General features: G+C 49.1%; 1 protein-coding gene across 3 annotated transcripts in view; it reads right to left on the bottom strand.

Moving 5' to 3' along the window:
* Window positions 1–3,186: 3,186 nt before the first annotated feature.
* CHD6 (chromodomain helicase DNA binding protein 6) overlaps window positions 3,187–24,990 on the bottom strand; it is a 176,700-nt gene continuing 154,896 nt past the window's right edge. For 2 of the 3 annotated variants that reach the window (XM_034641310.1, XM_034641311.1), the window contains exons 31-38: window positions 24,069–24,277; window positions 21,430–23,007; window positions 18,432–18,583; window positions 17,856–18,062; window positions 16,131–16,583; window positions 14,105–14,296; window positions 12,983–13,102; window positions 3,187–6,549 (exon numbers count right to left, since the gene is read on the bottom strand). In XM_034641310.1, the coding sequence (XP_034497201.1) occupies window positions 5,653–6,549; window positions 12,983–13,102; window positions 14,105–14,296; window positions 16,131–16,583; window positions 17,856–18,062; window positions 18,432–18,583; window positions 21,430–23,007; window positions 24,069–24,277 (3,808 nt within the window). In that variant the 3' untranslated portion in view covers window positions 3,187–5,652. The remainder of the gene's footprint in view (window positions 6,550–12,982; window positions 13,103–14,104; window positions 14,297–16,130; window positions 16,584–17,855; window positions 18,063–18,431; window positions 18,584–21,429; window positions 23,008–24,068; window positions 24,278–24,990) is intronic. The other variant, XM_034641312.1, reaches the window with a different exon arrangement.

Raw genomic sequence — 24,990 nt, 5'->3', positions numbered from 1 at the left:
GAATTTGGTGTGATGTTCACATGTCGTGAAATAGTCTTCATCGTTGGATTTTTCCATTATTGAAAAACATTAAGTCCGCTCTTGGCCCGTGGGCTATACAGAAACAGACGATGGCCGTGCTCCACGGACCCCATGCTGCGACAGTGTTGGGCCTGGGGTTCTGCCATCAGGCGCACCTCTAAATTCCAGCTGAAGGCAGGTGACAGCCTACCTGAGCCTTGTCGTCACGTGGAGGACATGCTGTGGGAGGAGGTCCTGTGTGTCAGGGCCAAGCACGGTGGGCAGAAATGAATGGGCACCCAGGAGGCAGTGCTGGAGACTCCCTGGGCTGGGGGGTAACAGCTGGGGCCCGGTGGGCCAGGAGCTGTGCCCCTCCCCCTTCCCAGGCGGTTCCTGCTGCCCCCAGTGCAGTAATGGCGGGCAACCCATGGACACCCTGGGGCGAAGGGTGAGCAGACTACACACCGAAAAGCTGGATCAAAGCTCTCCCTGTTGGGATTTCTGGACCTGCTTACTCAAACCTTGTCGCAGACATTCGGTTCCAGCCTTTTGGGATGGGCTGCTGTCAGGGAAGCTGGGTTCCTGTCATTGGCGAGTTGCCCCTCCTCTCAGTCCCCCTCTGGCTCTTCCAGCCGAGAAGTTACACAGCCCCTGCCATTTCCTTCTAAGACTGGTTGCTGCTTCTCACGTGGGCCCTTCCCCCTGGGCTGGTGAGTCCGAGCGCCAAGAATTACACTCCAAGAACGCCACAAGGCTAGCACAGCCGGATGGGAAGGCGACCCCTTCCCCAGGGGTAACCAGCTCAGGGCGGCTGGCACCAGAACGGCCCCTTCCCCTGCTCATCATTCCTTTCACCCTATTTCCCAAAGCTGCCTTAGGGGGCGGCTTGCTCCAGGCCTCAGACTAGATCCCGGTCCCCTGCTCAGCTAATGGCTCTGGAATCTTCCTGGGTCCCCAAATCCCAGTTCTGCCAGATATTGGTTGGGTGACTGGACAAGTTATTTCACTTCTCTGGGCCTCAGGGCTCTCATCTGTAAATTGGGGATTTTTGAATTATCGAGGGGTTGAGAGTATGGCCAGGAAGCACTTAGAATAAGCCCCAACTCGAGGAAGGGCCTAGTAAATGTGCACTATTACACTGAGGGAGGTTATCGAAGAAAATCCAGGATGGCTAGTTAAATTCATTTCAAACACAAATTTTTTGAAAGTACATACCGAATACTGCATGGGATATACTTATACCAAGAAAATCAGTGTATCTGAAATTAAAGTTAACTGGGTGTCCTTCTCCCTCCTCCATCTGGCAACTCTAGACTCATGGAGGCCCCACAGATCCAGAAGGATCCTGGGGCTTGGCACAAGACCCTCCTTACCCTTGATTTCCCTGCTACATCCTTGTTTGATTCCCCTCTTTCCAGGGGACTGGTGCTCCTCCCCTCACCAGCTAATCAAAAGCAGTAAAGACACACGACTTGGGTACAAGCCTACTTCCCAGCACTGGATGTTTGTCATTGCCATCAACCCCGTCAACAACACTTTAGGCGTGAGTTAGACTTCTCCCTGTTCTACAGAGGAGGAAACAGGCTTGGAGAAAGTAGGGATGTGGCCCCCATCCACATCTCTCTCCCCTTTGCCCCCTCTCTCCATTCTGGGGGTCTCTTTGTCCTCAAGCAAGGGCTGAGCCAGAACTGACAACAGGACAGTCCCCGCAGGGCCAGATTCAGTGACGGCCAGACCGATCGCCCAGAACACCTTCCTTGTGGGGGCTGTACTTAGTTCACTCCTTTCCCTTACTTCCCAGCTCATCCCACAGACCCCGCTGAGTCTGGACTACGAGGAGGGCCCAGGACCGGCTACCGGGCAGTGTGAGCTGGGGTTCTGAGCAGCCACGGTCTGGAACCAAGGTGCTCATCCCTGGGCTCAGTGAACCCCACTGCTGAACTAAGAAAGAGATCCTTCTCTGGTTTCCAGACCAGGCCGATGAATAGTGATTCTTGTAAGAAACCATTTTAAGGAATGTGCTATAAATGAATCCAGCGTAAGATTTTCCAGACGGTGTGGCACAACTGCTCCGTTTTCCCCGGTGCCCGTTTTTCCGAGTGTCACTCAGTCAGATCTGGTCTCCGAGGTGGAGGGGGTCCCAGATGGGCATCACAAAGGCTGGCCTGTTCCAACCTCAGCCGGTGGGACCGAGGGCTCCAGCCCCAGCTCTGTTCTCTGTGATTGATGACATAGCTTTGCAGCCTTCTGTTGGCTTTCACTGGCAGCCTGGATGCCAGCGTCCCTCTACCCAGCAACCAAGACGCTCTGAAGACAAGTGAGGTCACTTATGGCAAAGACACACAAAACACCATGACACTAGCCCAATGTACCAAACTAATTGCACTCCTCTGCCCTCACAGAGGTAGACTCTACTGGGGCAGGCTCCAAGGTCAAGAGGGAAACCATGCCTCTTTACTGCTCATTCTGCTTACATCATTACTCTGCCTGGAATGAGGGCCCCCCACGTCTGGACTGGAGGTCTAGAAAGACAGTACATCCTTACTTGAAAAACTGCAGTGGAGGACTCTGAGGCCTTCGTGAACAATGCCTCAGGCATCCTCTGGGGTATTCAGCCACCGTCTACTGGTGGTAGGCACCTCCTAGGGACCCGGCAAGGGTGAAACTGGTGGGTCTCCTGCTCTCAGTCTCATGGAGGCTTCAACACTCTCCTGCCAGTCTCGTTGATAACGTCACAGTCCTCCATAAGCCATGCTTCCCAAAGCTAAGGACCACCAAATCCTTAACAAGCCTTAAGAACTCCAGCTACTGAGGCATTCCTGTTTTTGGACCTGTTCCGATCCCATGGAGGTACCCTCCCCTAAGTCCCAGGTGTGTGATTTGATCGGGGGGGGGGCGGTTTCTGGAAGGGGGATTAAGAATGTGGCGCAGTTGAGGCATCAGCTGTATGTTCAGGCCCCAGTCCGGGAAGCAGGTCCTCTGCTGTGCTCCCTCCTGTGGCACGTGGCTTAACCAGGTGTTCTGGTAGGCTAAGAGATCCGGCCAATCCGTCCCCAAGAATGAGTATTTAACAAGCCCCCAACAGTGTGTCCAGAGAAGACGGGGCCCGTTGGAGAGACCGTGGACTGCTGTGTGCAGAGGATATAGTCATACAAGGCCCAGGCAGCAAGAGACATCCAAGTGCCACTGAATTTGACTTTTAAAATTGTTTTTTTTTAAATCCAGGATCAAGACCACAGACAATTTATTATGTGAGACACAGGGTGAAGAATTACCAAGGAAAGTTATGGCTGTGAGTGACATGGAATTTAGATGAAAAGGCTCAAGTTTGCTGAAGAGAGTTTAAATTTGGCTTTTGCTCTTGGAAACGTCAAAATAATCATAAGCAGCACTTCTGCCTTACAGAGCAAATAATCCACAGAGTGTCATTTTCATTTCGCAAACAGGGACACAATAGCAGTCAAATAGAAGCCTAAACACCCAGAGAGGTAACATACAGGTTCGGTAAGATATAACAAGGGGTTTAGCATGCTGGTGGGTTTTTAAATCAAATCCATATTGAACCCTGTGACCTACTGGAGGTTCTAAGTGGAACCTGGGGAAAGCAGCTTTTCCATACAAAACAACAACGACGACAACAAAGGGAAACCCAGGCTCTGCTGGATGTCTATAATACTCATTTGCAGTAAGGCTTTCAAGATACATGAATTTTTATAGCATTTGTATTTTAAGGATTTAGGGCAAATACATTTTTTTCTACTTGATAAAAAGAAAATTAGTACTTAAAAGGTTCAAAAATATATCGATTGAGTGATTTTTTTTTTACATAAATAAATTATATTGATTTTTAGGATTTAACAGCTGAAAAAACCCTTTCTGCTTCCACTGGAGGCAAAACTGAACAAAATGTTAGTTAAATAGAGAGCAGCATTTCTAAGAAATCTGTTGTCAGCATTACAGACCATCTATGCTACAAAGATGTCATTAAATAGGATTTACTCAATCACTGGATTCTTTCTTCATACTTATATGATCAGTTAAAGAATTTCTGATTTTTATCTCTGATTCATAACGCTGGGACTCCACTGTTTGAAAATACATCTGACTGATTTTTTTCGGTCACAATTTAACAGACTTCTTTGAGATGCTCATTTTAACATTTACATAATTTATAATCCCAAATGTATAAAAGACAATGACAAAAGCATCATAAATAAATAATGCAAACTGAAAGTTATGTCAAACTTTTGGACCTTCTGATAAATTAGCAAAACTGTAACAGAAAAAGTAAAAAATACAGTAAATTGTGACAACATAAAGTGAAACTGGTACTCGTAACACTTCCAACATTTCCAACGGTCCTGCACAGCCCTGTGCCCCCAGAGTCCTGAACCATGAGCTTATTTCAAGTCTCAAGAGTGTGAACTGTCAATAAAGAATAAGACCCTCGGGAGGGATGGAACACAAGTGGGAAGGGACAGAAAGAGGGATGAGCGCCCCTCAGGCAGGTGCTTCCCGAGTGAGGAAGAAGGGAAAAATGATGTTAATTTGCAACAGTCTCGGCTAACTTGATTTGGAATCTGGGTCCAACTGCAAAATGAAAACCAAAGAGAGAAAAAAACGGAGAGAAGAAACAAATGTTCACAGTCGTCTTATAAAAGGTGGCACACACATGTTCTGACAACCTCAAATAATTCTGGCGAAGGGACCTAGCAAAGTGTAAAAGTGTTGAGTGACGATACTCTCCCAGGCTCCAGAAAGAGCCTTATTCTTGGTGAAGGGAAGCACAAGGTGAAAACCCGTCAGGGCCCTGGTAGTGGCCGGAGCGGTTCTTGAGAACAAGGTGAGCAGATGCCAGCCGTGTGCTTATGAGCAGTGTGTGGCCCCACGGAGGGCGAGCCCTACACCCGCCCCCACTGCCGGCAAGAACTCCAGGTGTGCAAAGCATTTTCATACTGAGAGTGGTCCTTTAACTTGGGGGAGAGAGCAACATATGTATAAAATAATGCTAGTCAGTATTTCTTCTTGCTGCACGAGTCTGAAAAACCATGAAGGGGGATGTCCTGTTACTACCAGTAAGGTTTTTGTTTTACAAAGAAATGAATATATGCATTTTCAACCATTAGTTATATATTTCTGTCTATACTACTCAGTCATCATGATAAAATAGGGAAATATCTGAACTAAAAATATGCACCAGCACTTCCTTTTTCTGTGCTTTTTGGTTTCCCCATTACATGCTTCCCACTCAACACAGCTCATGGAAAAAAGAGCTCTTAGCGGCCTCTGTTCTTTGGCCGATGGTAAATCCCTAGACAGCTTTCTTTTGCCATTGTCCCTCCTCAAATCAGTGGGAAACTTGGAGGAGAAGGGGGGGCGTGTCACCAAGTACTGTATCAGCTACGGCTGCTGGAATGAACAACTGGTAACAGAATGAGAATTCTGTGCCTCCTACACTAGGTCGACGACACTCAGCTAATGAAGTGGCAAGACCCTGCAACTATTAATATCTGTGACCACAGTTCTCAGAAAATTAGGTAGGTAATATTACTTATGGAAACACAGGTTCATATGAAGGTGAAGTGAGGAAGTAACAAACCTTTATGGGATAAGAAACTTACAAGTCACAATCATTTCTTAAATGAAAAAGTTCTAATTGGTGTCACTGTTAGAGTCTTTGAGGCCCCCTTCCCTGGCCTGGGCCGCATGTTCTCTATCTGGGGGCCCGGGGGCCCTGGATTCGGGGCAGTTCTGATCGCTGCCTGGCTCCTTTTCGGACCCGGGAGCGGGCTCTGGGTTGGGGTTCAGGCTGTCCCCTTTTGTTTTCTTCTTCTTCCTCTTCTGGCTCTCCAGACCGATCACTTCGGAGTGTCTGGCCTGCTGCATCGCTGGCAGAGCCATGCCCATGCCAGGGGAGAGAAACATGGATGGGTAAATGAGTCCAGGAGACACTCCTGGGATGAGAAATGGGTTAAAAGCCACAGGACTACTGGTAGTTATTGCAGGTTCGGACTGATCAGAAAATGGACCAGGACCAGGCTTGTCTTCAGCCAATGTGTCCGCTTTTACATCATGGCTACTTGGCTTGTCCTCTACAGTCTTCTCGGTCGCCGAGGTACCACTTTTTGTTGTGCTTGACAGAGGCGCTGGAGCGGGGGAGGTGCAGGTGGTTGCCATGGGCGCGTTGAGGAGGCCCCCAACACCAAACATCTGGGGCACTGTGGCCATCCCTGGCAGCATCATGGGCAGCATGCTCAAGGTGCTTTTGACCTCCTCGCCTGTGGGCATCGTGGCAAAGCCGGCCGGGAACCCCACCAGGCCCGTGAGGGGGATGCCTGGCATATTTCTCATGTTCTGGAGTCCTACCAGGTCCATCCCAGCGATCAGTCCGTTCATGAACAGTGGCCCCATCCCCGAGGGAGAGTCCGCCACGATGGCAGGAGCCTTCAGGAGCTCGCTCCGAGGCCGTCTCCCCCTTCTGCGGGGGCCAGCATCTCGAAGAACAGGCTCGGCCAGGGCGTGATTGAACTTGTTTTCTGGGAGAAACCCCTGAAAAAGGACAAAGAAACACAAAATGCTGAAGGTTACTGGATGGCGGGTGATGGGCTGGGGATGAAGACCAGCATTCTGCACTGGCTTATCCTGTCCCTGTTGCACGAAGGACCCGAGTGGGAGCCCCCTGCCTAGCCGGCTCTTGCCTGACTGCCTGAAGTCACTCTCTCGAAGGCCCAGAGCCACCAACTGCCACATGCAAGTGGCAACCATTCCGGGGAAGCTTGTCAGAGCGCTGGGAGCTGGAGCCCCGCTAAGGACACCCAGGTCTTAGTTGAGACTTGTGGCTGTGAGCCCTTGACCAAACTGAGCATTCCTCTCCCTTGTGACATGGGAAGTTTTTCAATGGAAGCAACAAAGCAGAATAGGGGAGACAGGGCTTTGCAGCCACTGGACCTGAATCTTGGTCCCAACTCTGTAACTAGCTGTGGGACTTGGGCCATGTCAGTTAGCCTCTCAGAGTTCTGGTGAGAAAGGACCATGCCACCTATCTGGCAATTACTGACAACGAAGCGTGAGAGACATTATCCAGCCCACGGGAAGTGGTGCTCGTGGAAGGCATGCTGGTAACTGTGTGTACCCCGCTCCCTCTAGGTCCTAACTCCTGGACAACAACTCAGACACCGAACAGGGTGCCTAGGTGTGCGCCGAGGAGACGAGGGCACTCTGGAACGTTGTTGGGGAAATGCATCCCAGTAAGTGACGTTCTGGGTTCCCTCAAGGGAAACAATCTAGTTTTGCTCTGCTCAGAGGGCTGTGTTGCGCTTGTTTTCCTGCATGGCGAAGACCTCCAGGGCCAAGCGCCATGTGGCCTGAACTGTGATGTGCCCGGGACATACAGCCACGCTGGCACCTGGGTCACCAGCACCGCGCGGGCACGCTCCACTGCCTGCCGCCTGTGTGGACGGCGCACTACAGAGAGTTGGGGAGCCTGCGGCCTTCAGAGCATCCGTGAGCTGTAGGCTGCATGGTGGGGGAGCGGCCAGCCCAGCAGGAGGCCTGCTGCAGCCGTACAGGCTCTTTCCTTCATGACTGTGGCTCAGGGGCTCTGCAGGGCAACGAGGACGCCCCAGAAGCTGCTGGAGAACCCACTCTGCCAGAGCTTACCAGAGCTTACCGCCTGCTTACAGCTGGAGAATGAAACACACCATTGCAATTACAATGTATCCAACTCTGAATCTGTTTCCAAAATGGCATGAATAATCTCTGTATCAAGAGAAACGTTTTCTGCAGGGAAAGGGAGCGATTTCTCGCAGGCCCCCCTGTGCCTGAAAGCCCGCCCCCTTCCCTTCTGCTGCCCTCCATTCCTCCCTGCTGGCATTCGGCTCGTCACGGTGGTATGTGTTCGGCACCAGAGGTGCATGATCATAACCGCTGCTGTTGTGCAATCTGGGTCTTCTTTGTACAGAGGAGCATAAAGAAAAAGCCCTTCCCCGTGGGTCCCTGGAAGTCATCTCTTCTCCTCTGCATGGCTCCTGTTACAAAGCTGGTGTTATTCTACCACCTTCTCTTTGATCACAGCAATGGTGAGGCCCAAGACGCTCAGAGTGGCCACGAGGGATCCGTAACCCTGGGTTTGCACTGGGGATGCACACCGCCATTGGGGCTGGAATGTGGAACAGGGATGGGCCCCTGCACAGAAGCAGGAGGTGGGAGGGCCCAACAGTGAGGCTCCCTGGTGGTGCTGGTGCTGGAGGAGCCCACGCTTCTCTACAGCTGCCTCTGCTGCCTTTTTGGGATTCTCAGCCATTTGTACAAACACCTTCCCTTCCTGCAAGTCTGGAGTGGCGAGTGGGGATGTGGCAAGACACAGCTCAGACTCCAGCAATCTACTTGGAGGCGCAGATGCAGGGAGCCAGCTGTAGTCCTCAACGGAGCATACAGGAGCAAGAAGGCAGGTGCGGGTCACACCACGAGACACCAGAGGGCCAGAAAAACACCTTAATTAGGGCTGGAGTGCGAAAGGAGACAGGAAAAGAAGTCAGGGAGTCATTGGATACTTAAGGGCTGAGACTGGCAGCCAGGCATGAGAACAGGTAAGATGGCTCTTGACATCCTTCCTAAGGACACCCACTTTGGACTGTAATCCAGGAACTCTGGTGTCTCCCTTCAGTTCACTGCCTCTCTTCTCCCTAACTGTTAAAGAGGTCAAATCCCGAGAAAATCCAGCACCTCTCTGCTTAAATGGGCAGCTGTAGAGATGGGATTAGTGGGTGACATGGGTCCAGGCTCTCTGTGAGCACACGTGTGGGGTGGCAGCTGGGAAGGGTGGCATGGGGCCCGTGGTCGTGGCGGCATGGGCAGTATGGGAAACTGGCAACCAGTGGCCATCACAGCAGGGGCGGTGGGGACAGGAAGAGCAGCTGGAGTGACAACAGTACCGCTCAATATGCTTCTACCCTGGCTCAGGCAGATGCAGAGGGCTACGTCTGCATTATCTCAATTAGCAATCCCACCAACCCTGTGGAGTCAGTACAAGCACCACAGCCATTTTATAAAGAATTTAAAGATTTGCAGACATGTGAAAAATGTGTATTTGAATGTTCCCAATTCCCCAGGAATTATGTTATTTTTGAAGTTCTACATCTGTCCTTCAATGTTCTAAAGAATATCCAAGAAAAACCAGATCATGGGCAAAAAGCTGTATGATGGTCGGCTCTAGAAAAACTCTTCTCAAAATGCCTTGGTTTAGAATTGCAGAATTGAGGGAAATGTGATTCTGTCACGTTTTGTGCCCCTTCCTTCTCACAAAGAGAGAGAAGCAGGGACCTGCCCCGGGGCACAGATGGGCAGGGAAGAGTAGAGCCCATGGCCCCAGCCTGGGATGCTGCGTGCACCGCACCACACCGTCTCTCATCCCCACATGGGACAACCGGTGCCTGCTCTTTGCGGGGCAGCTGCTCACTCTGGCTCTGGGGATGATCACCCGGGGAGCAATTCCGGCCTGTTCCTGTTTCTGGAGAGAGAGAGAGTAGGGCTTGATGGACTGGGGCCATACTAAAAGTGGAACTTCTGATGCACACCACCCCAGCCGAGGGCCCCGGCCAGGGGAGCCACAACAGGACCACGGGACATTTTCAAGACCTCTTCCCTGCAGCCCACCCACAGCCCACAGCCAGGGAGAGGTGCTGGGGTGTGTTTTTTTCCTTTATACCCACAACGTTCCCTCGTAATTCTCCAGTGGGGAGGGTGTGTTTGGAAGTCTTTCTGTTGGGAAGCAAACCTAGAGCTTGCTATAAATCAGATGTTCTTTAACATACTTTGAGTTCAACAGGGCATCTAGGGCTAAACAGCTCCTCAAGACCAGCCTGCATCTCGCAGGAATCCTCAGGTATCAGGATGTCCAGAAGTATCCCTTCCCTGCCCTTACTGTGAGCCTCTGATGTAGGGAGAGTGCTGAGCCCTCTCAGAACCGGGAACCTGCCAAGAAGGCATGGTCGGGCTGCCTTCTCCCCTTCAGATTGGAAGAGCAGCAGGAGAAAGGTCCCAGGGGTGAAGAGAACAGCTCCTCATCCACAGCAACGCCAAGAGGGGTGCTGGCAAAGGAAGTCGGATCTCACCACTTCCTGTGGGAGCGAGAGTCCCTCCGGCCGCCCAGCTGCTGCCCACCCCAGTCAGGTGCCCCTCCCAGCAGCTCAGCGACCACACACAGTGGCCAAGTTGGGATTTGGCAGCTCTCCCTCCTGGTAATTATACCCTGAGAGCAAACCTGCTTCCTCTTCCAAGAGAAGCCGGGGGAGAGAGCAAGGAGAGCAAGGAAAAGGAGAGTCAGATGTTAAGCAACTGGGGGCAAATCTGCTTTTCCAGATGATTACATGGGCATTCCAACTCAAGAAGACATCTTCACCAATACATGGTAGCACTTATTCCAAAGCCCATGGATTCCAGCTCTCAAACTGAACTCCTGGGTAGAAGTGGAGAAGAAAGTGGTGAACAAAACTTCCCTACTCTTCCCAGGAAGGCTGAGATTTAGCCAACAAAAATGAACTGAGTGAAGAGAGACCTAACAACCAAAGGAGGTGTGTGTGGAAATGAAATTAAAATTCCCGAACACAAAATAAAACAAAACGAAAACTAGCTCTAAAAGACATTTTTTTGGGGGACGCCTGAGTGGCTCAGTTGGTTGAGTGTCTGCCTTCGGCTTGGGTCATGATCCTGGAGTCCCAGGACTGAGCCTCGTGTTGGGTTCCCTGCTCAGTGGGGAGTCTGCTTCTCCCTCCACTCCTCCCCCCTCTCATACTCTCTCTCTCGCTCATTCTCTCAAATAAATGAATCAAATCTTAAAAAACAAAGACATTTTTTGGGACAACTAGCGAAATCTGAATGTAGACTAAATATTAAATATTATTAACATTCCCATGGGTGAGAACGGTAATAGTTATGTAGGAAAATATTCTTAGGAGACACACGCTGAACTATTTAGGGGTGATGGGACATCTCTGAAAGTTACTGTCCGATGGCTCAACAAGAAACAAAAAACCCTACACACACATCTATGAACCAAATATAACTTCCATCTACATATGCATGTGCCCTCACACATCTCCCGAGCCACCACTATGTACTGGCCATCCTGGAAGCCGAATCCCACGGCGTTACTGCAGCCCGTGGAGCTCGCCCAGCCGAGCCACAGCACACACGGCAGAAGGGGCTGAGGGAAAAAGAGTTTCTTGATCTGAATCTGGTTCCAAGGGTGGGGGGAGAAGAGGGAGGGTGTCTTCATGGGAAAGAACTAGTGCAGGATACCCAAGAGGGCTCCTGTCCCAGCAGGAGCTGCCGGGAGACGGGCCCTCCCGCAGTCAAGCAGAGTGTCGAGGTCTGCACCGTGCTGGCTCTTCCCCACTGTGGAGGCCGGGCAGCCCTGAGGACCAGGTGAACAAGGGCTTCCTCGTCTTGCCTTACTGTAGGAAAAGGGCCTTCGAGGCAGGGACTGTATTTATTTAACAAAGGAGGGAAAGTGCATCTCGGGTAAAAGGGTGGCTTGCAAGAGCAGCTTAGAAATGGGTTTTCTGGCAAGGGATCAGCGGCTGCAGGAGAGTGAACATTAATTTCCAGAGAACATGAGGGAAATTGTTAGACATGTAGAAAGAAATGAGAAAGCCAAGGAGGAAACCATGTGGTTTTTCTGACATGTCTCTACAGCAAGAGCTCGGAGGCTACAACAAAGCAAGGACCAGAGTCTCTCCTGGATGACTTTCCCATGACGCTGTGGGTGGAAACTTGGGGAGAATGTGGGGAGGCGGCATAAGGGCTGGAGAAAGACAGCCGGGCTAAGGACTACAGTGGCATCAGCATGCGCAGCACAAGTGGGCCCAAGGAAAGGGGTGGTACAGACACTCTCTGACAATAAAGCAAGAGAGGGGCAAAGGGCAGCTTTTCCAGTGTGAAGAGCTTTCTAACAAGCAGCCAACCTTGGGACGGGGCCCCAGTCCCACTCCTGGGGCAGCTGCAGTGGGGGATAGAGATGAGGGAGAACAGTTTCGTCTGCAGAGCTGCTAGAACAATCTACCAGGTGACAACATCAGTCACAGACTCCTTGAAAACATTAAGCTACAACTTGTTTCTGCAAAAGGAAGAAATGAGTAGGGTGGGTGGTCTTCTGGAGCTGAAAGAAGAAATCACATCCAGGCAATACCACTAAGAAGGGAATTCATACCCAAGGAAAGCTGCAGCTGGCAGAGGCTTGAGGAGAAGGCATTCAGGAAAGACTGTGTGTTTGGGGGGACAACCTGAGAAGATCAATGCCCACGAGGCCCTTCAGGGGCTCCCTGTTTGGGGAGGATGCACTTTTAGGAGGTTAAAAGCACATTTACATATAATTTGCCCAAGCCTGACACATTTTCAGGTTGAAATGTTATTACTGCCCCCTAGAGGTTATGACTTTTCTATTCCAAATCTGTCCTCCTCTGTGAACTATAATTAACTCAGATGCGTTAGAGTACAACTATTTCACAGATGTCTTTTGAAGTCTCTTCCAGGCTCAGGATTCTATATGAGGAAAAAGGCAGTGCTTGGAGTCAGCTGTTTTTCATTACCAGTGAGAATGGACTAGGAGGAAATGTCTTAAATGGAAATTTCCGATGACATTTGTTAACACTAGAAACAGACTCCTGACAGGGGTTAAGGTGTATTACCCTGAACTCTCTACACTGTAATGGGACGGGGGATGGGGGAGATGGCAGATATCAAGTTTTGGAAATGGTTTAAGTACAAATTTAAACCAAAAGTTTTGGTGGTAAAGGTTGAAAACCAATGAGCACGGGAAGTCCTACTGCTCAAGAGGTCCCAGTACCACTTATTACTACTTATCAGTCTCCCGTGCCGGCCTCTTGTCCTCTGGGAAGACGTCACCTGGCTCCCCACTGCCCAGCTAGAGCTTTCCCCAAGTCTGCAAGGCTTGGCCTCACTGGGACACACCCCCCTTCCTTACCCTTAGTCCTGGCTCCTTGGGGACAGTGGGAACCCTCTCTTCTCCACTCAGGGAGTTGACGTCTAATTTTCCAGGTTCCTTACAGCGTGGCCTCCTCTGCTTTGGTTTGTCTGAAAAATTCTAGGAGGCAAATGGAAACCAACATTACAAAACATTCTGTCACAGATTCTTCTGATGAGGGTGGTGCTTTTCAGCTGGTTTTGCTCTTCTCTCATTAATGGCCCTCCGTACAGGACCCCATCAGGTGAGGCTGATGAAGGAAAGAGCTACTGGGCCCTCACCTGGGCTTTCTTTTAAACAATGGCGTCCCTGCAGCAAGCTGGAGACAGGCTGTGTGGGCCTCTTGGGTCAGACCAGAGCTGGCCCAGCAGCCTCTCAGAGTACTGCTTACTCCCTAGCCTCCCCCTCCTCCTCATTCCCCAGATTCTCTCTCCACTGCTACCTATCTGGAAGGCTTCGTAACTCTTTGGGGGGTGTGCCCCTGTGACTGTGTTATCCTCCTCTCCTCGTGAGCTCTCTACCTCCACATCTCATTAGTTAGATGTACCCAGGACAAAGATGGTGGTGGGGCAGGCAAGCACATGAGAAGAGAAACTCCAAGAAGAGACATCAGTGCTCGGGAGCCCTCTCCTACAGACTTCTAATCTGAAGGATCTCAGGCAAAGGCAGTAAGAAGACTTGAAGGAAGAGTCGCAAAGCTGTAACTCAAACTAAGAACAGACACCCCTCCCTACAAAGTGGTAAGGTATTAACCTGGAAAGAACACACAGGAACATATTCCTGAAGTGGCAGTGTTCATGCAACCTAAGGATTTCTCTGTATACTTAGGATCTTTGTGGTAATTCTGGGGGAAAAGAGGGGGCTGAGCTCAGGCAAGTCCTGTCCTCATAAGATTTTGCACGACTTGGCACAGCATTCTGACATGGGCTGTGATTTCTGTTACTAGAAGATGCAATCAAAATTTAAACTTAAAAAACAAAACCCCAAACTTGAAAATGATGCTCTCAGTTGATACAGATCTCTGTCAAACCTCCTGGTCTCCTTGAGCACACTCCTTATCAAGCACAGCAGCAAGTCAGCAGGAAGGAAATGGCAGTGGCAGGTAGCACCAACAACACTTACTGTTCCAAAGCCAGGAACCTCTAAGGAGTAGTCAGCCTGCTGCCTCAGCCAGTCAAGCAGACTCTTGCTGGGAATGGCTTTCTCGGCCTGGCTGCCGGCTGCTGGGGCTGGCTCGGGAGCCGAAGAGGCAGGCACGGGCCCTTCAGGGTGCTCGGTGCTCGGGGGGGCCTGCCCTGGGTCTTCATGGACTTCCTGGATGAAGGAGAAACAAGTATGTGCAGTTAAGCATGACGGAATGAAGACCAGTTTCTGAAAGGAAAACACATACGGTGTTCTTTGTATCTTCCCATCCATTTCCACCTGAGTGTTCCTGTGCTGGGGTGCTTGAGTAAGAACCCTCGAACTACTCACCCACACATGGGCTCCTGCATGTGTTGGCGTTCCCTCTACCTTCTTGTCTACTTGGTGACCTTTAATTCCATCCTGTCTGCCCAGGCTGTGTTACCTCCTTTGTCACCATCACTGACAGTCCCAGGCCACTCCGCTTCCTGCACACTGCCCGCCCCCCCAACAAGCACCCTTCACAGATTTTCCAACACCAGGAAATGCCACACTGCAATTTACTTACCTGTTTCTCTCTCTATAGGTGGAATGCCTATCTTACTCATCTCTGTATTCCCAATGCCTAGATCGGGGTCTACAAAGTACAATGTGGTGCTAAATAAATGTTTGCATAATACATTTTAAAAAATACTCTATGATCACTACAGAGAAACTATGGCTTTGCACCTCTAAAAAATGAGACAACTGTCTTGAAAGCTTGCAGGATTGGGCAGGGAAAGAAACTGTCACTTCAGCCTCCCAAGTTATATAGAAAGTCTAAAAGGAAGACAAAACTTTAAAATATGCCAAACAGAGCTTAATAATAAAGCTCTTAGGTGCTAGTGAACAAAGTCCTTGGCTTGGTTCCCTGACCCACCACTTTACTGGATAATCTTGGGCAAATTAGTCAATGCTTGTTAGCCTCAGTTTCCTGATCTATAAAATGGGAATAACACCACCTTTGCAGAGTTGTGAAGGTCAAATAGGACAGTCACTAAAACCTGAACACAATGCCTGGCACACAGCAAGCACTCAATGAATACTGGTTTTTATTATTATTATTATTATTATTTTAAAGATTTTATTTATTTATTCGACAGAGACAGAGACAGCCAGCGAGAGAGGAAACACAAGCAGGGGGAGTGGGAGAGGAAGCAGCAGGCCCACAGCAGAGGAGCCCGGCACGGGGCTCGAACCCATAACGCCGGGATCACGCCCTGAGCCGAAGGCAGACGCTTAACCGCTGTGCCACCCAGGCGCCCCTTTATTATTATTTTTAAAATAAGAAAATATGAAATGTGATTCTTGTTTTGGAGCTTGAAATTCAATAAATGGGAAAAACCAAAACACAAAGGGAAGTCAGTTGTCTTTGACACATTAAGCAAAGTCTAAGGGACCTCTCTTGGCCAGGCATACAGCTTCTAACCTTGTCTGTTGTTTACAGTGATCTCTTCTGGGTTTAGGGCGTCTTGATGTGATGCTGGTGAACCCTCACAGCAGCCCTCTGTGGGAGATGCTACAGGCCCACTTCACAGAGGAGCACCGTGAGGCGCCCCATGGAGCCTAGTAGGTCCAACAGCAGAGCCAGGATCAACGTTCAGGATCCTGACCCCTCTCCCTTCTCCTGAACCCCGGCTCCTGGAAAACCCGCTAACCCGGAGCGCCACTGCCACAAACTCAACCCTGCTGTTCTGCTTTACTCCATCACCAGCAGCTCTTCCGAAACACTGGAGGGTCTGGGCTGTTTATATGTGAAATGGCAAGACCCCTGGCTCATATCTTCAGGTTGCATGGAGGCAGAAGGTCCGCAATGGATTACATGTGTTTCTAGAAAAGACTGAGGGCAACTTATAACAAGAAACTAAGCAGGACAGTTGAAATAGGGATAAAAGATCCACAAATTAAAAAATCGTGTGTCTGAGGAAGTGTTTATTACTCAGGGTGGAAAGGTCAATGTTTTTACTTAATGGTCTCATATACCCACCAAGATTCCTGCCTGAAGTGTCTGCTCTTTCAAAAAGATGAGGTCCATCCCTCCTTCAACATGTTTCCGTCTCCCCCTCCGCCTCCTCGTGGCAGCATCATCTCTTCTGAGGCTTCCATTGACAATCTGTCCCGTCACTGGATGGATCAGGCCAGCTTGCAGAATCCCAGACAAGTCCATGCCAAGGGCTCCTTGAAGTGAACCGATAGCCCCGATCTTAGGGGTGCTGGCGCTCACTGGGAAAGGAGACGTGGCTCCCGGGGACCCCTCTGATGTGCAGGAGAGATCTATTGCGGACTCCCCGTGCCAGCCATTGAGAACGATGGGGGGGTGCCCGTGGGCGGCAGAGAACTGTTCCAGGCTCCGGGCCTTTGCATCCCTCTCCACCTCAAACTCGTAGGGACGTCTGTGCTTTTGTTCATCCTTTGTGAATACTGGAGCCAGGAAGCTCTCCTGCAAACACACACAGGTGGCGAGAGGGGTTTGAATGCCACTTTTGCGGCTGAATGGCAGCTCTTTCTCTAGTACTGATTTCTTCGGGCCTAGTAGGATTCCTAATCAATTTCTTAGAAGTTCTTTGGCTTCTCAAACTTTAGCACCAAATAACCTGGATAATAGTTTGTTTCTGTTTAGTTGTTTTTTTTTTTAAATCTTATTTATTTGAGAGAGAGAGAGCCTGAGTGATGGGCAGGGCAGAGGGAGGAGAAGCAGACTCCCCTCTGAGCATGGAGCCTGACATGGGGCTTGATCCCAGTACCCTGATATCATGACCTGAGCTGAAGTCGGATGCTTAACCGACTCAGCCCCCCACGTGCCCCCACCTGGATAGCTTGTCAAAACGTCAATTCTACTCCAGTGGGCCTGAGGTTGTGTGTGTCTAACAGGTTTCCAGGTGCTGCTAATGCTACCAACCCATGAACTACGCCTGGAGCTGCAAGACTGTAATCCAGGGAACCTTGACCTCAGCTATACAACAGAATCCACTGGAAAACTAAGAAAAATTCCACAACTCAGTCTACAGCCCTGACCAATTAAATCAGAACCAACAGCTTTTCAAGGTCCCTAGCAGGTTCCCATGTGCTCCTGGAGAGTGAGAGCCAGTGTACCCACAATGTACCTCAAATTGAACTTAAGTTACAAGCCTGAGTTTATAAAACCCATTCTCTGGTTTCCCTAATTTCTATCAGCTGCCACCATTCTTGCGGTCTTCCAAGTAAGGAACACACTGACCCATTCACACCTCCCACTCCTAGTATGTTTATTAGTCATCAGGTCATGCCTGCCAAGATCCACTCCTTTGTTTGTACCTACTCTGCCACTAACCTGGTCTAGGACCTCATCTCTTCATCAGGTCCCCACTCGGCCTCCCAGCCTTTGCCCTCCTCTTTCCTGACCCTCGCTCCCAAGAACCTGGGAGCAGCCGAGCTGCAAAACCCTGCTTTCATCAGGCACTTCCCTGCTCCAAAATTTTAGTAGCTCCCTGCTGCCTACAGGATAAAATCTAAATTTTTCAATTAATACCGGTGACTTTACAGAAAGAGAAGGAAAAAAAAAGCCCAAAGAGAAAAACCAAAAGCAGAAAGAGAGAAAGAAATAAAGAAGAGAGGAAGAAGAAAAAAAATCCTATCCATTCAGTAAGTATTTGCTGAATGAATGACTCAACTGAGAAGTGCAAAGCGTCCCTCACTGTTTGTTTCACAGCCGACCCCACGCTCAGGGCCTCACCTTCTGGATCTGGGCCACCAGCGCTGCACTGCTGCTGAAGCCGTGTTCTGACGCCTCTGGCTCTGAGAGGCTGCTCCGAGAACCCGCGCTGCTGCTTAACACCGGCGCGGGCAGTGCGCCCGAGGGCTCGTACTGCTGGCTGGAAGGCCACTTCCCCTTTAACACCACGTGGCAGATATTATCCAGGCGGTTAATTATCACGCGATCCTATAAAAAAGACCAAAAGTTCTGAGGAGTAAGCACCAAGCTACCCAAATTCACAAAGTCCCTAGAGATCGTGTGTCACGTTTTCTAACCAGAAGGAGTTGATTAGAAAAAACGCACACTCAGATGTACTCACTTTACAAGTCTTAAAATAAGTTCTATGGTCTGGACAATGAAAATTAAAGCCACAGTGCTTCAAATACGAAGACAGTTTTATCTTATGGTCTAATTAGTTGAGCATGTATTTCTTTAATGTTCAAATGTGACATTATTAATACCTTTTCAAGGTATTACACATCTCTGAGTTTATACTCAGAAATACTCTACAAGCTGAGAATGCTTTGGGCAGAGAATGGATGCTCTGGGGAGTACCTTTGGCCACTCGGAGAAGGAAAAGAGGGTCTTCTCCTGGAGCAGCTGAGCAATGGTGGGAGCCCGAGCCTCCTGCAGGTCATCCCCAAGGTCTCCTGCGACGCCTGAGGTCGAGCTTTTGCTCTCCTCTTCAGAGTATTTCCCTGGGTAATCTGCAAAGAAGGGTTTAAACAATTAAACCGGTATTGGGAGACAGTAATGATCCGAACGATTAGGACACCCAATCCATCTTTTCAAAAAATCAGCCTATTCTGTGCTTATTTGAAATTGAACATTAATTCCCATGCTATTTCCGGAAGAACCCTGTCAGTTAAGCCATAAAAGGAGATCCTTTCTCTAGCGCTATCCATGCAAGTCATGTGATAACTCTGCATCCACACACCAACAAAAGCAACAAAAGAAAGGAGGAGAGAGGAGACTGTCCTGTGTGTCCCACAGTGAGGGGGGCATGAGCACTGAGAGGCTTGTACATGTGGTGCAGTTGACAAGACGAAACTGAGCATTACTAATACTCTTACACATTTGAAGGCAGTCTTTGAAATGGAACACAGCAAGACGCTGAAGAAAAGTCCTGAAACTTACAACAAAGGTAAAACAGACGAGCTTCATGTCCAAAATGATGCAAAGAAACCTAGAACATTTAAATTACCTCATTAATGGAAAGAAATGGAAATGCAACTCATTCTTTTAAGTTTCAGTGGTGAAAGTTTGTTGATATCAATGTGAAATGGATCTTTAAAGACCCACTTACCAGTAAGGGAGGGAATGACAGGGAATGAACACAGGGTAGCAAAATGTCCAGCACAGGAAAAACTGTGAGCCTCTTTTCTTGTGAACTGACAAGGAATGTCGATCCTCTGAAATGTGGAGATTTCACTTGTGACTGTGTACCAAGCCTAGGGAGCTTCAGGGACCTCTCACCATGAACAGGACCTTGCTAGGCCAGTGGATTCAAGGATATACAAGACAGATGTGGCCCTGACCCTCAGACTCTTATGGTTTCGTGGGGGAAAGACAGTCAGGAAAACAGTAATAATAAATGAATACAACTACAGACAGTGGCAAGTGCTATAAAAAGAAACAAGCTGTCATGATAGGGAGTAAGAGCCCGCGGAAGGGAGGGCTGGTAGAGAGGGCTTCTCGAAGGAGAGAACACCCAAGAAGAGGAGGACAAAGGTTACTCTGGACGTGCTAAGGAACTAAAGAGACACTTCCAGGAGGAAAGTACAAAGATGAGGGTAGAGGGGTAGAATCACTTATATAACGCTGAATTCTGTAGGTCATGATAGAAAATTCGAATTTTATTCTAGATCTGATGGGGAGCATCACTGGGAGGTTTTAAGCAGAGAGGCTGGATTTGAGTTTTAAGAAAAATTAATGATGTGTGAGAGAAAACCCTGGAAAAAAAAGCCAGGAGATCTGGGGGCTGGCCCTGACAGCCGTACCAATTACTGCTCCTTTACGGTAGACTTCCAGGTGCAGAAACAGACCGACCCCCTCTGCCCCACCTGTCCCATGTCTCCTGTGTGTGGAGGACCCCTTCTGAGGTTTGCAAAAGCATTGGGAAAAGCACTGGTGCAAGGAGGCCCGCCCTTGAGTGTGTGCGCCGCTCATCCAAGCTCATCAAGGGGCCACCACAACAGAGGGCGTTGGTGGACAGATGCTTCGCCTCTGAACCATACTCTTCCATGCTCTGTACTCATTTCACTGCCTGGATTTCCGTGGACTATTTGGTGATTTCCCCCACAACAAGGTTCAAAAAACAATGTGGGTTTTATAATCTAACACATGACAGCGATCCTTTGTGGCCTAGAATGAGGACGGACAATGTCAGAGACGGGCTCCTCCTGGGTCAGCTGGGGCTACAAGTCGAATAAACTACTTTCAGTAGCCTCTCTGTCATCCTAGCTAGCGTGTAAATTTTAACTTGAGTTTGGAACCAGTCTCAAGGAAGTCACTAATCACAACGACCGAAACCAAAGGTGAGGGAGCTTACAGAAAGAGGGAGGCTAGATTGTGTAGGGGGGCTTCACTGAGCTCCCCTCCCTCTTTCCCTCTGTGATACAAAAGTCACTGTCGCAGAAGGAGGAGGCTGTGTCTGTCTAAATCCCCGAGTACCACACCTGGCATCAGGTCAGACATGAATAGGGATTTTGTCTTTTTGGGTTTTTTTGGACAACAACAAGGAAATAGAATGATTTTTGTTCACTCCAATATGCCCTCTTGGGTCTGAAGAAGTAAAAACAACAGTAAAAAAGTTAAAAACCATTTCTTTTTGCTCAGAATCTCTAATCAATGTATTTATATCTCTTCAAGGCACGGAAATACCTGAGTCATTTAGACTCTTAACATTTAAAAAGTCCTCCTAACCTAAAGCCTTATCTAAGACTTCCCTATTTAAAAAGCTCAAATCTATTTGTATTTCTGTTGAGTTACCTGTAATTTTGTTCTTTTTACTCCTGTTGAGTCATTAAAATGAATCTGAACCACATGCACCAACAGTGAATCACAAGGTTTAGACAATGACATGAATAAACAGCACTAGCTTTGCTCACCTTAATAAAGATCACATTGATTTGTATTTTTGCGGAGTTCCTGAAAAATTAACTGTCCCTATAAAAAACCGCAGGTTCTTGACGTTCCCAGGCTTTCCTACTTTAACCAGTTTGAAGGACCTCACCTAGTGGAAGAAAAGCTCCTTCCCCTCGATGCCACATTCAGCATCTACCACAGACAAGGCAGCATGTAAGCCCTGCCCAAATCACAGGGCTGAAGTGGCAAAGGTGCTACGATTGTTTAGGATCATCCCCAGTGTTCTAGAACGATCAGAGTTAAGCTACTGTCTCACTTGCAGACAAGGCCCGTGACCTTTGGTTTTAAACCACAGGGAACATGGGCAGGTGTGACTCAGAAGCCATGCATCCCCTGACACTCCCTCTGTGCCCCTGCCCTGGGAGGACTGGCTCATCTAAAATACCACAGACCCCACACACTGTACCTTGAGCATGGCCGTTCCCATCTCTGTCATAATCATCTTTACTCTCAAAATCCATGTCTTCGGACTTGAGCTCACTGGCTTCCGGATACACAGGAAGACCTTTCTTTCCCTCTGCACTGTCCTTCCAAGGCGCTTTGGACAGCTCGTGCTTCCCCTGAGAGGGCTCCGCCGGAGCAGTAGTGGCCTCACCCTCCACTGTGATACTGTTGGTTTTGCTTCTGTATACATCTGGGTTATAACCCTTGGATTTCTCCACTTCAAACTCCTCATTCTCGAGGCCACGCGTCCACCTCTCCGTATGCTTGCAGTGACACTGACAGGCTGCTTGAGGAAACGCCCCCTGCGGTCCAGGGTTCTGGCTCACGGCCTCCAGGCTTCCTCTCTTGGCCTCTTCCACAGGCAAGTCTCGGCTCTTTTCCCTTAGGATATCAGCAGTGGGCTCGGCCAGATGCACAACCTTAGGCCTTTCCCTCAGGCCTGCGGCCACGCCTACGTTCTCCTCTTCATTCTCCTCCTCTTCCTCCTCCTCATCGCTGTGGTTCTGACTCAAAACCAATTTACTTTCTAAACTTTTGTTTTCTAATAAATCAATTAATTGGTGATCTGATGACAGGCTTCTTCTGGAGTCACAGACACTAAGATTGCACATATCGACAAACCCACTTTCATTTCCTTGATCCAAGGAAGGGGAAGCTAAGCATTTGGCTTCTAGCTGCCCGATGCTTTCAGGCCTCGGCCCTGTCTCACTGCAGAGCTCCCCTTCCCCTGAAAGAGACAGCAACAGATGTTTTCCATTTTTGATGTTCATCTGAGCTACTCCTGCTTCCAAACTGCCCATAAAAGAGGGGCCTGCAGGTATTTCTGCCTCACGGCCACCAGGCTGGCAGTTCCCATCCTCGTTTGCCAAGATGGCCAGAGCATCCTTTCTGGGTTCTGTCCTGGTAGTGGGGCTCTCCTGAAAAGAGCCTGGCTCCTGACTCAGGGGTTTCTTACCATACATCATACCCTCCAAGGACTCAGGCAGCAGACTTTCATCGTGGGTGATGGAAATGACATCCTGAACTTTAGAAATAAAGTTTTCACAAGTCATGTCAGATAAACTGGCCCCAGGTGGAGTGGGATGGTCATCTCTACCTTCTATTTTCACTAGGTTCTCAGGCTCATTTTCAAGGGGCTCTGAAGTCCTGCTCATCTGAGTGTATGTGAGAGATTCGTAGAGTTTGGAGTTGGTCTGGTAAAGGCAACAGAGACTTTCTGGTGCCTGGGTGTCCGGTCTCTTATGCTGCGCGTAGTTTCTGTAGGCGTCCAGGAAGGACAGCTGGGGGTCGGTCATGATGTAATAGTCGGTGCGGTTCAGCCCGTGTTTGGCAGTGCCGACGAGCAGGTCTCGGTCGTGCTTCCCACACTCCCACCAGACCGGGAGGTAGAGGCTGGGCCTGCAGAGCTGGAGGCGCTCGTGCAGCTGCGGACACCTCAACACTTGCTCTCGGACCTTCCGCAGCAGTTCGATGCGGTACAGAGTTCTCGCGGCCCGTTCCTCAGTGATGGGTTCCACGTAGATGCTGGGATCTGGGGGACCTGGAAAGGCCAACATGGAGCCCATCACTGAAGGCAGCCCCAGGACACCCGCCACCCACCTGAGCCCGTGTCTCTGGTCTAACGGCTTAACTCCCTGGTTCCCCAGCACGCAATCTTAGGAGTGTGTGCCCAATACCATGAAAAGCTACGAGAATGGAAGGTTTCTATGAAACAAGGACAGACCCAGTGAGGGTGAAAGGGGAGCACAATAACTTCAGTTCTAGAAGATAAGCTCTCATTCAGTAAGCATGTACTCTGTGCCCTCTACCCCAAGTATTGTATCCATGTCACTGAGTTCTCAGGACAATGCTAGGCTATAGCATCATTATCCCTGTCAGATATGCTGACTTGCTCAGGCTGGCAGAACCAGGATTCGAGGCCAGGTCTTGTCAGTGGGACTGCGAGGGCCAGCTCTTTACTATCTATCCAGCTCCCTGGTTTTAATGAAAACACCCTAACCATGTCACACGGGGGATGCTGCTGTCAGCCCAGGACCCACACTGGGTGGACTCCATGTTTGTTTTAGCTTTTCTACAATATAGTCAGATGGGCCACATCTAGTGCATCTGCAAGTATGGGGTGGGAGAGGGACGAGGAGGAAGCTGCTGCATCCCAACCAGGAAGCAATTTCTCAAAAGGGGTCTCTACTGGATCAGGGCATGTTTAAAAGGCAGTGCTTACTTCCTATAGTTACAAGGCAATACGTGGGAAAATAGTTGAAGTTACTACGATATAATCTAAGGAAGGAGCAAAGTTCACCATGGAATGAATCTCTGAGACTTGTTGGAGAAGGTAATTAACAGCAGCCTCACAATACTTCTGTGATCTGAATTTCAATTTTTGTTGATGCTACATCGTTTTGGGAGAGAGATTTTTTTTTTTTATGAGGGTGGACCCAATGAGCAATTCATGAATTTGTGAAAACCCACTTGTCTTTACCTGAATTCTTCAGGTAGACTCTACTCTTATAGTCAAGATAACCTGAAGCGATTCTGTACCTTGAAAATAAACATGCCCTTTCCCTGTCTCATCGGGGACGTACGGACATAGAGCTTTCTCACCACCACCCTTCCACGTGGGCAGACGACAGACGCTCCGGCACATGGCCACAAAGCTATAGAAGTAATGTTCCAGGCTCTCATCTGACTTCTTGTCCAAACGGGAAATGATGCGGAACTGTGTCCAGTCAAAAGTTTTCTTTTCTTGATCATAAACAACCCCGAAGGAGGACACCGCTCTGTAGAAGTCTGCTTGCTCTCTCCTAGTCCACCTTGGGATTTAATCAAAAAGGGAGAGTGAGCTGTTTTCCCTTAAGGAAAAACAAGACAAAAGAAAAGCCAACAACTACCTACTGAGTGCCTACTAGGAGAGTCCATGGAGTCAAGAAACAGGTAGGCCTGGTTTGTCTATTTTATTATTTTTATTTAAGTTAAATTGGGCTGAGAGGCTTATAATGAAAACAGCCTATTATCCTACCACCACTTTCAAATCTCTCAACTTTTTCTTCTGGTATTTATCTATTTCTAAGTCACGTGTGCAGACTTGCTATCTCTTGATTCATTAATTTTAGAGATTACCTAGTTTATTTCCGCTGATGGGAGAGGAAGATTTTAAAATACTATGTATGCTTAAATATTTTTCCTGATTATCCCCCCTGTATGTCAACACAGAATCACAGAATCCTGGATGGACCTGAAATTCACCCCCTTTCTTTTCCTGCTGAGGTGATTGGTCCAGAGAAGGGAAGCGACTCCGCCAGCCACACAACTCCCGATTGCTATTTCATGTCAGCCTTCTTCCAGGTTTCACGTACCCAGGTAACCCTTATCTAGGACACTAAGGTTCTCCAGCCTCTACATCCTGCAGGGTTAAGATAATGACAGAAGGTGGCTGTCCATAGTCTTTATGAGGGGCTCTTGGGCACGGTACTCTCATCCCCAGAGGGGATGAGGAGTGGGGTGGGGGGCTCAGTGGGGTGGGGTG

This window comes from Ailuropoda melanoleuca, chromosome 13 (assembly GCF_002007445.2).
Source record: "Ailuropoda melanoleuca isolate Jingjing chromosome 13, ASM200744v2, whole genome shotgun sequence".
NCBI classification, from domain to species: domain Eukaryota; kingdom Metazoa; phylum Chordata; class Mammalia; order Carnivora; family Ursidae; genus Ailuropoda; species Ailuropoda melanoleuca.
Note: the sequence above shows the minus strand (reverse complement) of the source record. Positions and strands in the feature narration are given on the sequence as shown.